The 17,831-nt window shown below is 42.1% G+C and overlaps 1 protein-coding gene across 1 annotated transcript in view; it reads right to left on the bottom strand.

The window, feature by feature from the left end:
- Window positions 1–15,349: 15,349 nt before the first annotated feature.
- The window catches only part of tmem170b (transmembrane protein 170B), a 7,657-nt gene continuing 5,175 nt past the window's right edge, over window positions 15,350–17,831 (bottom strand). Inside the window, exons 2-3 of the mRNA XM_080788172.1 lie at window positions 17,609–17,779; window positions 15,350–15,517 (exon numbers count right to left, since the gene is read on the bottom strand). Of these exons, the coding sequence (XP_080644298.1) occupies window positions 15,387–15,517; window positions 17,609–17,779 (302 nt within the window). The 3' untranslated portion in view covers window positions 15,350–15,386. The remainder of the gene's footprint in view (window positions 15,518–17,608; window positions 17,780–17,831) is intronic.

Below are 17,831 nucleotides of genomic sequence, written 5' to 3' on the forward strand. Positions count from 1 at the left end.
GCGGGCACACACACACACACACACACACACACACACACACACACACACACACACACACACACACACACACACACACACACACACAGGGACGAAGACGTGTCCTACCATGCTGTCGACCTGGTGGAGATAATGATTTACAGCAACAAACCAATGAGGTGGTACTATTGTCACATTATGTTCAGCCTTGAAAGCTTCATAAGCTATTCAAACTCAAGGTTTATTTTTACATGCCTACATGGTCATGCTCCTTCCCTGCTTAATGAAATTGTTACCAGACACCATGCCAATAGTCAACCCCACAGGCTCGATACATGGTAACTGTCACATTGTAATATGCAGAGAAAAGGAAACCTCATGGATTAATCAGTTTATCTGTTCAATTAGTAAAACGATGGAACTGATTTGAAAAATGCATGTTTTTATTAGAGGTGTTACAGTACGTCATGGCTAAAAGAGAAACAAACACTGTTCTCACACCTAGTACAGCTATAGATACAGCTGTATGTTGTGTTTGTGGATCTGTCATTGTTTTCTATTTCTATACTTTTAAAAAGCCTCCTTTGGACAAGTGTTGTAAATTAGCTTTTAGCTACAAACACTGAATCCAGTGCATTTGGTCTCTGCATGCATGAATGTGTGACGTAATGATCAGCTGAGATGTGAATGAGAATAGGAAGCTTTGCTGATCAGCTGAGCTGACTGACAACTGATTACAGCTTAGGCATGCAAACTAACATGTATAAACTAACGTTGTGCTTCATTTCTACAAATGTACAAATGTAATGCTACTGTGGTGTCCATATCAAATACAATGAAGCACAGTGTTAGTTTATCAGATATAACAGGGACATGTTAGTTTGCATGCCTAAGCTGTAATCAGTTGTCCGAGTCAGCTCGGCTTCCTATTCTCATTCACATCTCAGCTGATCATTACGTCACACAATCCTACATCAATCAGAATTCACGCTCAAACATAGCGGTTCCTTTAAATATGGCTTAGTTTGCATTCAATTCACCTCTGCTTGTCTTGCTGCCTGCCTCGCATCCGCTGATGCTTAGCTGCCTCCTCCACCCCAGCCTCCACCTTTTGATCAGAGCCTGGCATAGGCTAAAACACTTATGATTATATCTGCTGTTCGAATGTCAATGTCTGCTAATTCAAGCCAATGTCAATGCTTATGTTTGTATTACTATTGTGTCCTGGGTTTTTGCTAACATTCCCTGATTTTGCTTAACATGCTTTCTTTGACAAAACTCAGGGTACTTAGGGTGATTGTTTCCTTTCTAAAATAAACATCTACACTATATTGCACTCATAGCATTATGTCTCTACAGAGACCATGCACAGTGTGAATGGCCCTTTACTTTCCCGTTGAGCCACATATTTAAATTAATGGCGAACGTCATCTCTAGCACTATAATATAATCGATAAATGTTTAACTTTTCAATATAATGCTCATGGAACATCTGTCAGTGCAAGGTATGTTTTGCCTGCGAGGAGTTGGCACTTGGCTCAACTTGGCTGATATAAAACAACACTAGCATGAGAGCACTGTATGCTGCAATCCATCTAAATATAACCAAAACATTAGTGACATATCGGGGGGTTTGGAGGTAGGGGCTCGCAGCTTCATTTGGAGATTCAATCTAAAGCCTGCAGTAATTTACATTATGCTTTCTTTATTATACGATGGTGTCGCTCACGGAAAATAACTGATTCCCGCCAGTGAGCGACACCACTGTTCAACAAAGTATAAGTTAAGCTTTACTGGTGGATGTTGCTGCTTCTCAATTCAATCCCACATTGATGAATTATACATGCCTCACATCACACCTCCCACGCTCCAGCTTATGTAATGTCAGCCATGCGTAGGGAAACGTGTGTGTGTGTGTGTGTGTGTGTGTGTGTGTGTGTGTGTGTGTGTGTGTGTGTGTGTGTGTGTGTGTGTGTGTGTGTGTGTGTGTGTGTGTGTGTGTGTGTGTGTGTGTGTGTGTGTGTGTGTGTGTGTGTGTGTGTGTGTGTGTGTGTGTGTGTGTGTGTGTGTGTGTGTGTGACGTATATACAGTACATGTTTATTTATATCCAGACTGGGATTGAGGGAACGGTGACTCATTCGCTTTGGTTTGTTTTGACCCCCCCCCTCCCCATAACCCATCCACCCACCCACCCTATTTCTAAGAAGAAAAACTAAACGGAACAGAGAATATTAGTTTAGATATTTCCCAACTGTACCTTGTTGTCGTCATGCCATTTCTATCTTTAGCTGAGCGAGATGCTGTCTCTATTTTTACTTGACAACAAAATATGTTGGGAGATTATGACACATAGTCAATTAGCCTTCAACTCTGTGCCTTTCTAGGAACCTCATATACGTAGAAGCCCTGCTGGGCCCCAGAAGCAGGAGGGACTTGAATGAGGACATTAATTATGTAGCTCACTCTTTCCCATCAGTCAAATGCCCATCTGCATGTTCATGGCTTCTAACAAGAATTTCGACACAGTCATCAGCTTCACATAATGGATAATGTTTGAAGAGGCTGCAGTCAGCACCAATCAGCATTATGTTGACATTTTTACAGTGGCATTATGTTTGTGTTGCATAACACACTATACCTGCCTGAGAGGCTCTCGTCCATTAGTAACCTGCTCGCTCAGCTCACAGCCTCACACCTGTCAGTTGTTGCTCCCTCTTCACACTCCAGTTCAGTGCAACAATACCAATTGGCATTAACTTCTCATCAAGCACGGGTGCAAAGGTCGCCATCCTAGCTAGTGGACTGAGAGTAATCCTCGCTATGAAAATGGCATCCCTTTTGTGTGAAAGTCATAGGATGGTTAAACGCAGCTCAAATCAGCTGTGGCGTCGTCGCAGTGGTAGCTTGTTACCAAAGACCCCAGTGTGCTCAATCATTCAAAATGTCAGGCTCAGGGTCAGGCGGGATAGCATGACAGGGGGGTGGGCTTATAGCAGAATGATCTGGGGGGGGAACTGATAGGGTTTTTTTTCTCCATTGTAACAGCCAAAAGGCCCACCACCTTGAGGAATGTCATGTTGGCTGTCTGCGGTCCTTTGTTTTGCATACCACCATAGAGTTACATCCAACATGGTCCAACAGAGTGAACCATCTTTTCATGGTGGGCAATCCATTATTGATGCAGGTGAAGCATGTTTATTGGCTGCACAACTCATTGGATTCAGGAACTCAAAATATGTCTCATTTACTTTGAATAGGTTACATAAGTGTTTCTCAAACATTTCCATGTCAAGAAAGGACCCCCAGGCCCAGGCGGTGGCGTAACCGTCTGGGCACCCGACTGGTAATCCAGTCGCAGTGTGCCGCGGGTTCGACTCCCGAGCCCGACACGGCCTTTACTGCATGTCATCCACCCATCTCTCTCCCGTTTCCTGTCAGCCTACTGTCTGTCCCTTCAAAAAACCAATAAAAGGCGTAAGAAAGGACCCCCAAATTCATATTTACTTGAAACTTTCTGCGTTCAAGATTTCTTAAATAGCAGTGTTTGTGGCCCAGGCTGGCCTAGCAGTCTGGGCACTTACTGTAGGCTGCTAATCCTGGCAGTGTGTCGCGAGTTCGGCTCCCAATCACGGCGACCTTTTCTGCGTGTCACTCCCCATATCTCTGCACCTGTTTCCTGTCTATATATTTCATATTTCAAATAGCCTTATATAGCTACGTATGTCTAAAGTTATGCTATATTAACCAATTTTGCTGGGGACCCTCTGGAACCCCCTCAAGGACCCCTGGGGCGTCCCCGGACCCCACTTTGAGAACCACTGTGTTACATAACTGCACACTGAAGTGGATTATAAGTAGGTCTTTAGTCTACTCGAAAAGGCATCTGACACGTTGCTCAGTGTGATGTTATCTGTGCTGTGTCTTATCACCCTGTGTAATTGGGGTGCCCCCCTGATTCACCAGGACAGGGGTTCTGTCTAATAGAGATGCTTATCAAGATGCAAATACCTTTGAGCCCAACCGTGGAAGAAATATATATTAATATTGTAAGTCAGAGAGAACGGAGGATAAATGATACTAAGCAGATATGCGGTATGGTGTCTTATACGTCTGTGCACTCTCCACTCACACAGTACTCAGCAGGTCTTTAGACTGCAGAAATCCATAACTTATATTAACTATCATGGACCCTAGCCGGAAAAATGAAGCAACACCGTCCCAATTATGGGCATGTCATAACAGTTGAACATTCTGCTAAAGTAGGCGATGGACAAGTTCACAAGCGCATCATGTTGCAATGCATTGTATAAGCCTGTGTAGATCAACTGTTTTTGGCGAAGAAATTTGGTCTAGAGGGAAAAAAGGAGTGAATCAAGTATAGAATGAAGTAAAATCACGTTTTATGTATGACTGATATTGGTGGCCTCTCTCCGAGATGGATTACTATTTATAGTACACAGGTATATATGCTTGTAGTGAAAGAAGAGATATGAGCCCTTTGCTTTGGATGCATTATATTGATTTAATTACCATAAATTACCAATTGCCATCAGGGCCAGGACTTTTGTTATTTTTGAGGCCAATAAATAATATGTCAAAATTTTAATGACCTTTTTTATTTTTAACAAATTTTGTTTCTGTGACACATCTAGGGGCTGCAATCTGCATTCAAAAATGTTCCTAGAAGCTTTGTCATTGGTCGAAACAAAACCTGGTCGAAAAATTACTAACCAATCAGGAAGCAGACAGGCAAATCGACCACTGACAAAGCTTCTAGGAAATTCTTTGAATGCAGATTGTGGCCCCAAGATGTGTCACAGAGACTAAATTGTGTGTGTGTACTGCTTTGAGAGAGTACACTAGTACAGGGATGAATGGAGGCCGTCCATCACCCACTAGGTCCACAGGTGAATTTAACTCTTAATGGCTCAATTTCCACCAGATGATCTCTGCTTGGACCAGTGGAGATCGTGGAGTGAATGATGGGATGCTTTGACTCAATCAGTCCCCCTGGCACTGGAGATGAGTCACAGAGGGGAGTCCACTGGGGAGTGCTGCAGGATTTAGAGAGGCAACAAGTCAATGGCAAATGCAATGCTGCCCCCTTGTGGAAGTTGCTGATACAACATTTGAAAAACTCACCAAAATAAATTTAACCTGAATTCCAATGGGAATATCCTTAAAAACTTGCTCGGGTACTAGACTATTTGACATTCAAAGTTGTTTTTCCACAGAGAGTCTTGAAAAATGGGAGTCGTCTTATAATCAGAGTCGTCTTATATCCGGGACAATACGGTACCTCAATGCCACAATTTGGTGAAAATCCAAATTACTATTGTATTACTATTATTTAAATTTCACAATGACAGTTTACAAAGTGCGTTATTGAAAAGGAACAGAAAACCATAAAAAACATTGGCAATATAAAAACAATCAAGACAGTGAAACATTCTAACAAAATCACGGAAAAACTAACAATGATTCTAAATAATAATTTTAGATGAGAATAAACACAACTGAGTTCATTTGCCAATGTTCTGAATCCTAGATCCTAAAATGTGGTCACATTTTAATTTGTATATACATCTATTAATTGTGGTGGTGGTGTTCGTGTGGTGTGTGTGCCTGTTTTAAGCACATTGCTTCCTTAATGTCAACGAAGTCCATGATCACAACACCAGAGGGAGTTCCACAAACCACGTTCAACCCAGATTCATCTCCAACAAGGGGTTAAATTAATTTCGCTCCTATGCCACTAAAATGTGGAACGCCGCTAAGAAATGTGAATCCCTAGACTCCTTCAAAACCACTCTCAAAGAGCACTTACGGGCAGCTGCAATTTGAAACTGGCCCCTGTAAAAAAATAAGGTAAAGTCGTCCCCCCCCACCCCCCCCCCCCCCTTTTCCATACTGTACACACTTTCCCTATGATGAGTGGTGCAGCCACTCCAATGCACAGCAATGTGTGTCCCTGGCTGGCTGGCTGGGTCTGTCTCTGGGTCTGTCCGTCCCAGCACGGAAATAGTGTTATAGCGTTTTTAGACCACCAAGTGTCACTGTTGCGCTAGCCTAACACACAGCCTGCACACACACACGCACACGCGCACACACACACACACACACACACACACACACACACACACACACACACACACACACACACACACACACACACACACACACACACACTTTTGCACGCAACACACACACGACATATACTGTAAATGCAGGTTTTAGCCATCCAGACCAAGGTGGTGTCAGACATGGAGTCAGGACCAAGGGTTTTGGCAGCCAGTCACAGTGTCCACAGTCCTCGCATGCGACTAGTGTTATTGTAGACAATGGTCCCTACACACATCGTTATCATCAAGAGTAAAGGACAGACTCTCCAAAGGGAAGACCCAGCAGGGGTGAGGATCACACATTGTGTTCACGCTAACAAATATCTGCAGGGGCATGTCAAAGAGAAGCCAAAAACAATGGAGGTCATGAATGAGGCTATTATTCAGATTGTCTATTAATAGGGTAATACTGTACTCGACTGCTGGTAAGGTCAGTGCTGTCTTTGCTATACACTCTGGCACCTGCTAAATGCAGTTCTGTAATATGTGTGTATGCAGTACAATAATCGTATGTAGTATAAACTGTACAATACTATTGCCAATCTGTATAGTATATGGGTACAATAATATTGCTATATATTTTTAAATGTGTGCATAAATGGCTTATAATCACTCATCAAGTCTCTTCTCAGCCGTACACTTGTATTTATCACTAACTGGACATGCTCTTAACAGGTATACATGTTGACTTTTTTCTCATCTCATTGAACTTTTTGTCTATTTTGTGACAAATTAATTTTATGTACACATAATAAAAATATATATAAAAAAAGAGGACACCATTGTAAAAGGATTATACATCCAAAATGTACTTAATGTTAGGTTATCGGTTTATTTAGAGATTACAATGATTATAAAAATCTGACGTGAAATTATTCTTTTACACTAAGGGTGTACAGATTATACTTTTTAAGAATCGGTATGTTTTTCAAAAGAATCTGTTCTCATAAAGCTACAAAGACTGCCAATTAATATCTTTAAATATTCAGATTCGGATACATCACTGAGGATATGTCCCAGGTGCATCCATTCAATGTTCTTAGTTAGCGCCCCAGCCTGTGTCCTCCGTGAGGAGGAAGCCTAAAAAACCCTCGGTGAGGCCTTTAGGAGGGCCAGTATAATCCACCACTCCTGAATGAAGTGTCTGGTGCAATGCACAGGTCCTGGGCCTGGTGAGAGCAGGAGTGGACCTGGTGAGACGTACTGTAGGAGGGGCCCGGCCAGGAATCAACCCACAGAGCCTAGTCCTTCCAAGCGCCAGAATCTGGTTCTCCCAGTTCTGGCAGAGTAGTTCCGGAGCAACGGATTGTGTGGCTCTGGTTTTTCCCTAATGGGACTGATTGAGGGTAGCTACTAGGACGTAAGTCGGGACTTTAACCCCCCCGGCTGGGTCACCTGAGTGAGGGGTATGATGTTTGAGAGACCCGAAACCTTGATGTCCATGGGATACATCACTGAGGATACGTCCCAGGTGCATCCATGCAATGTTATTTAGTAAGATTAGTGCAATGTACTAATCTCCCATACCGCGCACTGAGGTTACATTGAGCAGGCATACAGTAGCTGTATAGAGTGTGCAGGGTCTGTCTGAAATAGTGGAAAATGTAAACAGAGAGGAGAGCTCTGTCCCACCCACCGTTGAAGTGTCCAGACAACAGGCGCTGGGATGATAGGAGGTCCGGCCTCTCCTGGAGACTAGCCTCATGGACTGTTTGTGTGTTGTCTGAACTTTTATATACATTATGAGCAACGGGAGTCGAGCCGCCAGGCGCACAGGCAAGGTCAATAATGTGAAGTGATCTGGCAGGTCAAAGGAATTGGTCTGACTCCAGCCATTGTTTAGGGGGTGTTTTTTTCAAAGCAAGCATGCAATCCCCTTGTCTACACTCATGCTCAACTCTTGAGTATTTCCTGAAGAGGAAACAATAAGACAATAGCAGCGAGTGGCTTGGTGGTCCTATTCCTATTCTAGGAAGCCACGCAACTTTACTGGATATTCAGCCATGGGAGACCAATCATTTGATTTGGTTGGGGGTAATCATGTTTGATTGGGGTTAAGATAGGGTCAGGGACTGGCAAGTACCTTAATCAGAACCCTTCATTGTATTTCCATTACCAATGTCATCTAATATCTGAATAACGACTTTCTAAATTATTTGCCAAATTATTTATTTATAATGGACTAGTGTCCGTAAAGTGTACCATTGATAGCATATGCAGTGTGAATTCTCTACTAGAGAGCATGATTTAGAAAAATACAGTAAAACATGCGCGCGCGCACACACACACACACACACACACACACACACACACACACAAATGTCACACAAAAAAAATTTGCTGAGAGAAATGTCTGTGGGTCAGGGTGTGTATTTCAAGTTGGAATACATCCTAGTGAAAACAGAGTGCTATTAAAAGGCATTTAGACAATCAATTTATGTGACATTTCGAATTCCAGAGCAAATTTTGACAAAAACAGGAAAACACCTCAGCAGTTCTGCACTTGAGCAAAATGAGTTATAGTGTAAAGTGAACGGTAGATTGATAACACACAACACACACGCATGCACGCACACACCTGTTTCTCAGACATTCCCGTCAGATTACAGACTAGTATATATATAGGCCTATATATATATATATATATATATATATATCACTGCCCAGCTTCTTGCTTCTTATGAAACACTTCCTGTCCCCAGCACTCTGCAAAGCAGCCGCCGACCCCTTATCAGCGCCGCTCAGCCACTCTCCCAGTTATAAAACAGTGTGGACGCTTGATGGAAATGAGCAGTGTAGTCTGCAGGATGCCATGCTCTGGCATTAAAGAATAAAATAACAAAAACACAGCAAAACAGCATGATAACAACACGGCCTTTGACTGTTTTATTCCACTGATTAAATTCCATCAGCATGAATCCATTGTTGTCACACCCCAACATTCCAGCCAGGTTATAGGCCCCCAGTGCAGATTATAACTTTGACCCTCGGTATAGGCCGCGCCGTATGAGGTCTTGGAAATGCTATACAGCCTTGAGAAACAGGGCTGTAATCGGGTACTTGGAAGACACAGGCAAGGTAAAACCACTTGCCCTGAATAGCAATGAAATGTTAGAACAACTACGTGAATGACCGATTGTGCTCAGGTCTGAATTGTCCTTTGTTCTGTCTCGGTGCCCCTCAGCTCCAGTAACGGCAATGGCGAAGCACCGCGTGCCGTATGCTGTAAAATACAATTCAATACAACTCAATTTAACTCCAAGAGCGTAATATAGAGGGCGAGCGCAAATGTGTAGCCTATACCATAACATTCTGAACATCAATTTAGCCCTTACAGTAAAATCATCAGTATTCATTTATCCATTTGTCATTCAGAATGTAACAAACAATGAATGAAACAAAGGGATCCTTATGGCCGATAACCAAATCACATTATCACAACCATTATAAATACTGTCTGAAAGTCCAACTACTCTGCCAGCTGGAATGATATTTCGAGGACAGACTTCAGGGTGATCAGCCTGTTCCAGCCTGAATCCACACCAGTCTGAGCAACAAAGAGAGAAGTTGTCAATGGACATAACAGACTTTACCCCAGGGACAATGGAGCAGCCGGCTCCGTGTCTGCCTAGCTGGCTGGCACTGCCCTTCTTGAGTGCCTGGCAATCTGTGTAAAAATGTATCGGTTTTACACAAGTTGAGTTGACACTGAGGATTTTTACACTGCATTTCTATGTGCAGAGACATAGTACATGGTATTTAGCAAGACAGACATTAAATAATTTGGTACTTGTAGTGGTGAACACTAGTGATTTCAGTCAAACCACTTATCACTTATGCCTCATGCCTCATACTGTATAGCTCAACAACCCTGTGGACTAGCACAGTGGTTCTCAACCAGTGGTTTGGCGACCACCAGTGGTCCTTGAGGGGGTTCCAGGTGGTCCCCAGTTAAACTTAAACGATGGAGAGTTGGTAACCAAATTAATCTTTAACTCTTGAGAGCGCTCTCAAGAGTTAAATTATTGTTAAACATCTGCATTGCTTAATTTACAAGATGTCTACACCAATGGTTTCAACCCTTTTCATATCAAGGCCCATTATTTATTTGGCATTTGAGCCACGGACCACCATTTGATGAGATTTAGCCTCTCAGACCCATATCTTGGTATCGTTGGATAAGGTTTTGTCCACAATTCCATACTGTATTGATGTTTAACAATACTTTAACAATACTCTTGAGAGCGTAAAATCATTCATTTTACGCTCTCAAGAGTTCAAGATCTACAAGGGTCCATTTGGTTATCAACTCTCCATCATTTAACTGGGGACCACCTGGAATGTTTGCCTGTGTTCTCTCTCTCTCTCTCTCTCTCTCTCTGGTATATCACATCATGGAATCTTATTCAATGACAAGTTTAGGATCTGAGAGGATAAAAGTAATCAAATGGTGGTCTGTGACTTGCAATGCAGAATACAAAGTGGACCTTGACATGAAAAGGGTTGAAAACCACTGGACTAGCACCATTGAACAATCTGTAGGACTCAGAGCAGTGGCAAAAAGTGCCCTCCACGTCCGGCATCCCTCCTGCAAACATAGCCAATTGCCTTTGTTGGAACAATGGCAATCTGGATGCACCGTAGAGGATTTAAACCCCTGTCTCCAGTGGTGGGCAGGGCAACTTTATCCCTGGAACACCCGAGTGCCTCGGGCTTCCAGTATCTTTGACGAGGAATTTAATCCCCTACCTGTTAACCGATTGTACGTGGCTCTGGATCAGATCGTCAGCAAAAATCCTACAACGTACAATACACTATTACACATCTTAGGTTTCATACAGGAAGCAGTCAAAGGACAAACTAGGAATAACAGCGTCAAAGGACAGAGGAAGTCTCCAAGGAGAGGGAGATTAATGGCAATAGCAAGTAGTCAGATCACGCGTGGCATGGCAGACGAGATACAAGATATAAACGATCGTATGAGCAGGGATCCTTCGGACTGCTCCAGTAAAAGAGAGACTACGATTGTAAGAATAAAGGCAGACAGACACCTGGTCCCCACAGACATTATTTTCTTCAGCTATTATAAAAAGATAGAAGAAAGTATTGAGACAGTTCACCAAGACACATTACTGTATGTCGGAACAGAAAAAGCATTCCTGAGTTTATTCTGCAAAACATTTGTTTTATTTCACCTGACTGTTGAGTATGTACAGGAGAACAATTTGTACATAAATATCCAATAGTTATAAACATCAGCTGTTTCGCTGGTACAAAATGTAAAAAAAATAACATTATACATTATTTACAGGTGCCACTTTGGGTTTTTGTGTACATTGTCTCTTGTTTGGGATTGTCCATAATCCTTTGACATGTTTTCTGAGCTGCATTACACATGCTAACACAAGAGGGGAGATACAGTAACAGAGTATGTTCGTCCATGGTGCATACTGTATACAGTACGTGTGGCATTTGAAACACTGATCTGAAGGGTAGCATTACTTATAAGCCAAATGAGTTATTTGTTATTGGACTGGGCATATCATTGAATGGCATGTTGAGGTCCGGGAAGGGGTTCACAGCTAAATCTGGATTTAATTCTGAAAATGTAAAACATTTTACACATTCAAACTTACATTAACATTCCGACTTTTACTGTAGTGTAGTGTAGGGTCAATTCCACCTCTTTTAGGTAGTGCGGTACACACAACATTGCCCACCATATTGATGGTGGTGAAATTGCCTAGTCTAAAGCAGAAAATCAATTCTCCCTCAATCTTATAACATTACCACGTGTGGCATAGATGTTAATATTTTAATGCATGGTCACTATACTGTAGTAGAGAAATACATTTGTGTGAATATCAAAATACTGTCAGTAAGGTTAATTCTGCCATTAGCTACATCTCATTTATGTATATATATATATATATACTGTATCTTTCTGATGAAGATTTTGTACAGTATTTTGTATAGTACAATTAAGTGCAACTGACCTCGTCCACGTAAGCAAGCTTTCAACTGTCGGTGCTTGATGTTTTGTTTTGGACAAAAAAGGTGGTTCTAAACACTTTGTTGTAATAAATAAAACATGGTTTCTGATACATTACGTACTGTAAGACATTTCTCATGGACCAGTATGTGACGTCTTTGGACACACAGTGCCATCCATGTCACTTAAAATTAGATTCTTAAGCCTGATTAATCATATGATAGTGTCACACTCCGAAAATAGCCAATGTTCATCAAGCTCACAACAGCGACATGACGGGAGCTGCTATTTTTTGTGCACTCACGACACCATCGTACGACGAAGCATAGACTAGACATCATCTGATTGAGACATGAGAAAACAATTTCTAAGGGTCTGCAACAGACAAACCTCACATGAAAGAAAAATAAATAATTCAATATTATAGTACTCACATGCACAGCCACACAGACATACACCAAAATACAACAAAACACTCAAATATCACATCTCCTATGAACCATATATTCAGCAAATTATTCAGCAATTCAAACAAAGTTTCACATAATTTTCATTGCTATGATGATAAGTGAGTCATCTGCAAAAACGCACAATTTGGTCCCTGAACTTGAGCCAAAAACATTCACATGATTACTATGATTACTGATTAGTACTGTAGTATGTGCAGATAATTCAGTGTTTCACTATTTCCTTTCTTTGATAGTAATGTTTATTATTTTAAATTCTGGGTTTAAAGATCGCAGTAGGCCAACAGTAAATGGAAAGTGAATTTTCAAATGACAATATCAAAACTGTATTTTCACTATTAAATCTACAGTCATCTTTCAATTCTTCAACATTACTGTTGCTACCTTATTCATGAGCAACATTGCCCTCTTCTGTGCCGTGTTGGTACTGAAGGTGAGTGGAGTCAATTACATAACAATCGATGGTGAATATGATGCAATCTTACCAATTTAGGTGAGAAATGTCATAATAGATAATCGCCCAAATCATAGAAACTCAAGGTCTGGGTCATTCCTATGCCATAAGAAAACAAAAAGATAAACTGGGCTACAGTCATTTAACTACTTCTTGATAATAGCAATCTAATAGACTATCTGTAGATAATGCAGTAATTAGTATGTGAAAGATACTTTGGCATTACAAAACTCCATGTGGGTCTGGTGCAGTACAGTATACTACTGTAGTTTAATGATCCGGGGAGGGAAGCTGTTATCCTATTTGTTTGCTGCAGTAGGCATAAAAGTAAATTTAATTCTTAAATTGTTCAAACCAATAGTAGGTAACACAAACTGTAGTGTACATGGGCAATATAAGTCCTAAATAACTCCTTCTTTCAATAGGTTCACTGGGAGAATGCATTTGTCATCAATAACCCCACACATTATTCTATACGAAGTGACATCAGTGAGTCTTTTGAAATTGACTTCAAGTGTGGTTATTGGGTATGCTAAGCACGTAATACTGGATGGGTCACACTGGAACAGTATCATCACACACGAAGAAGGGAGATATTTCTCAGTGCAATAGACAAACTTAAGGAACATGGGTTAAAATAAATAGATACTGGACTGGTAAAAGCTAAGGAGGAGCCATATAAAATGGCTGTGACAGCAGCAAAATGTATTGTGTATTTGATCTTCTCCAGGGAACTATAGCCTGCCCCAGCCTGTGTGATTTCTGGTCTAGAGGGGCGGGTGCCGGTCGAAAACAGGTGGTGGACCCTGTTTGTTCACCGATCTGATCTGAGCGATCTGACTCCCATTCCACTCCACTCCCTTCCCATGCCAGATTTTCTAATGGTTTTGCCCGGGCTTTTTTTTTTTTATCCGAATGTGAACGAAAATAATAGCCTGGATACCGAGGCTAAGGGAACTATATGGCTGAAACCACTTTCAACCTGGCATACCTATTTTGGGAATGTCATTATAGGTGACATGTTCACAAATGAAGGGGGAAATAATAATTATATACCGGTAATTATATATAAGCTTGAGAAATGTATTATTAACTTAAGTTATTAAGCGGTGGATTCTAATGCTTCATTTATACTTCCTTGTACGCAATTAACAGATTTAAAAAATAGCGATTGTGCGACCAAGTACAAATAAAAAAATATAGGACTCGCACAGACAGTATACCAGACAGTATAGTATTGTCTGAAAATCACAGATTTTGATTAGAGTCACTGATCTAATGCTGACCTGAAAGAAACTGCCCAAGGCTAATTCAACCAAGTGCACATACTCTCAGGATTTGAAATACGATGGGATTTTTTTGTTCCCTGTCTTAGACCCCATCTGTCACATAATTGGCACGCAATGAAACACTATTTCAAAAATACAAACTGAGAATGCTGCAGGGATGCTGGTAATATGATATGCTTTGTAACTTTCAACTGATGTGTCATATTCCAACATTTAGAAGAGTGCAAATTCAAAGACACATCTATGGAGTGTGTTAGTACTGGAGTATAACTCAGCAGAAGTTGTTAAACCACTAAACAGAAAGTAATGGCCTCGATAATTCTTATTTTAGCTGTGAAAATCTAGCTGAGGCTGACATTAATACTGAAAGGCATTTTTGCTGATGAACATTGGTGTTAGTTCACTCTTGTGAAATGTGAACCTTCTCTGCTCAAAATGTTCTCACACAGCAGCACCTAAAGTGCATTGTGACATGGTACCATGAAATCATCGCAAATTACAGGTCATCCTTCTTGCTTCCCTTCACTCGGTTAAAAAAAAAGAGAGATTTTCACCACAAGTGCAACAGAAAGCCTTCAAGAGTCAGTGGAGATTACCACAAAGGCATCTGGATGTCCCAGACAGGGCTGTTGGCACAATGACAGAGCATTGAGAGAACACTGGAGACACCTAAAACATGGCTTTCAGTCTGCGATGTGGCATCGCTACACAGAGTTGCTGTAGATCTTATCCTCTTGTCCAGTGAGTGCTGTCCCATCCCATGGAGAAGACAAGAGAGGCCTCCACTGAGTTCCCTTTTAAACAGAACTGGAGGAGCACTGATGATTGTAGCAGTGATAGAACAGAGACACCAGGGGTCTCTCTCTCTCTCTCCTGCATTGAGCCCCCAACTTTCAGAGCATTCCCGCCTTCTCTTTGCCCATGCAAATCAGGCCATGCCCTTTCGATGCTCATACGAGTGAACAACCATAAGTCTCTCACTGACTTGATCCGTGGCTTAATATGCCACCTCTGCTCACCTCTCCAGTGTACTGTATGGGTCCTTCCATTCATCTGAGTGTGCCCTTGGAAGTGGAGTGCTTGCTTCACATAGTGGCCATGACGCGCGAGAAGGAGATTATGACGGAGAAGGTAGTCTGTCCAACGCCAAATACCAGAGCCTGCAGGGGGGCCATATCTTTCCCCGCCACGCGGTACACCCCTGCCACAGCTGCGCCTGAGGACGAAAAGAGCTAGATCATGAGCATGAACACACATTGAGTAAACAGAGTGGCATTCGCACACACACATGCCTGTCACTCAAGACTCATCAGTCATCACCATGACCACAGATGACATGCACAAGGAAGCTAAAACTGCTTTCTATCCGTCTGTAGATTTTAGCACCGGGAGTGCAAGTGTTCTGCACAAAAGCCATGGTGTTCTGTTCTGTGCATATTTAAAAAGGAGCGCCATTTAAAGTATTCATCTGCTGCTCCACACAGCCAGTTGGGGGTGTGATTGAGTGTCTGCCCACACGTTGTGTTGACTCGCCGCTCTTCCTCCAAATGTTAGTCACGCCTTAACACACAATACGCCATTTGGACAACATCATGCAGCCAGAGATGAAATCAAGGAAGCTTATTCCTTGATAGCAGAGTCAAAAGATAGAGACCTCATCGACAGATGATGAAATTGCATGATTTTGTGCAGCTGGAGTTTACATGTTGATGGAAAGCTTTCTAGCACAACCAAACTTTTTCTTCACTAATACTTTTTTTTAAGTATTATTTTGGTGCAATGTTGATGCCGATACTTTTGTATTTTTACTAAGTAACATTTTGAATACAGGCCTTTTATTTGAAACTTATTTTATATTACTACTTAAAAACAATGGAGAACTTCTTCCATCACTGCCTGTCGGACATCATATTTACATACAGACAGTCAGTAGTCTTTTCCCCCTCTTGCTACACATTAATAATAAAGCCTCGTTCTATTCACGGACCGGCTCTGTGATTGAGAGTCATTCATAGTGCTGTGCCCTCGAGAGCTCCTGTCCTGTAGTCGGATAGATTAAGGTCTGTTTACACACACTGTAACCAAACTGTGTTAACAGCGACTGACTTAAAGGAACATTCTGTATTAGATTTTTCTGTTGATAGACTGAAATAAAAAATAAATTAAATTTGCACACCAGTCTCGTTTGCAGAATGTATTGGTGGTAGTATTTTGAGCCACCGGGCTCTGCCCCAAACAGTAACAAACTCACTGGTCAAAGTTCTGGTCAAAGTTCTGGTCAAACTGAATTAAATACATGCATTTCCTTATAATAACTGCACAACGACATTGCCCACTTTTCATATACTTCACACGCCAAAGATGGAATTTACATTTGAGGACCCATAGTATCGGAAAGTGCTGCCTGCATGGGAATTGAGGCAAAAGGTGTGCTTGTAATAGTTTGAATAAACAACGAAACACCTTAATTTATGCTACAGCCATAGCATGATTGAGAAGTCCTCAAAATACCAAAACCAAAAACATCCTACTTTGCCTCTGGAAACGGTCAGTTCGCCCATTGGCTGCACGCCTCACGCCTATCTTTATTAGACCATCCTAATCGCCTCCTTAATCTCTCTCTCAATCGCTATAATAACTCATACACCTCATACACAATCCTGAGTCTCCACGATTTTGTAACCCATTTTTCACCCGGTGCCAATAGGCTAAGCTGTAATCCTGGGCGCTACATCAGGGCTGCCAACACTCCTGGATCCTGCAGGAGTCTGCATTGCATTATTGTCATGTCTCCTGGATTTGTCTTTCATTTCCTGGATTTCAAAGTATCAAAGTCCCAACATTTACCAGAATACAGGAATCTACTATATTAAAAGGTTTCTGGGGGGAAAAGGGAGTGACAGGGGGAGTTTCCCCGGTAGGACATAGTGCGTGGAAGGCACACGTTATTCCACCAGTTCCACCATTATACCAGTTCCTTTCCCCTCCATCAGCTGACCAGGGGGAGGCAGTATAGAGACCAGGATTACTGTTTTTGTGAGGGTACCTAGTACCCTAGGCCTAGGGGACACCAGGAGAACATTCAAACTCCACACACAGAAAGGCCCTTTAGCCAACCCCACCTATGGAGGAGAACACGAATTCAGCACCCACAGCGTCCCCGGCGGGAATCAAACACGGGGCCTTCTAGCTGTGACGCGCCAGCGATACCGACTGCGCCACCGTGCCCCCATGTTCTTTTTTGTGCTGCATGTGGTTCTAAGCACTGTGATGTCAGACTAAAATTAGGGTGAGGCAGTATACTTACTGGTGATGACCCCTCCAGAGAGGGAGGCCAGAAAGCCCACACTGACCAGCACCAGCGTGATGAGGCGGCCCCGCTTATGGCGCTGTAGCATGACCAACATGAGCAGCGCCATGGCCCCGTGGACAAAGAGCGAGGAGAAGAGACACCACAGGAACACCCAATACCACATCTCTGAACAGGAGAGGGGGGAAAAAACAACACAGCACAGACAAATTAGATAACT

This window comes from Protomyctophum bolini (assembly GCF_963924005.1).
Source record: "Protomyctophum bolini genome assembly, chromosome: 17".
NCBI classification, from domain to species: Eukaryota; Metazoa; Chordata; class Actinopteri; order Myctophiformes; family Myctophidae; genus Protomyctophum; species Protomyctophum bolini.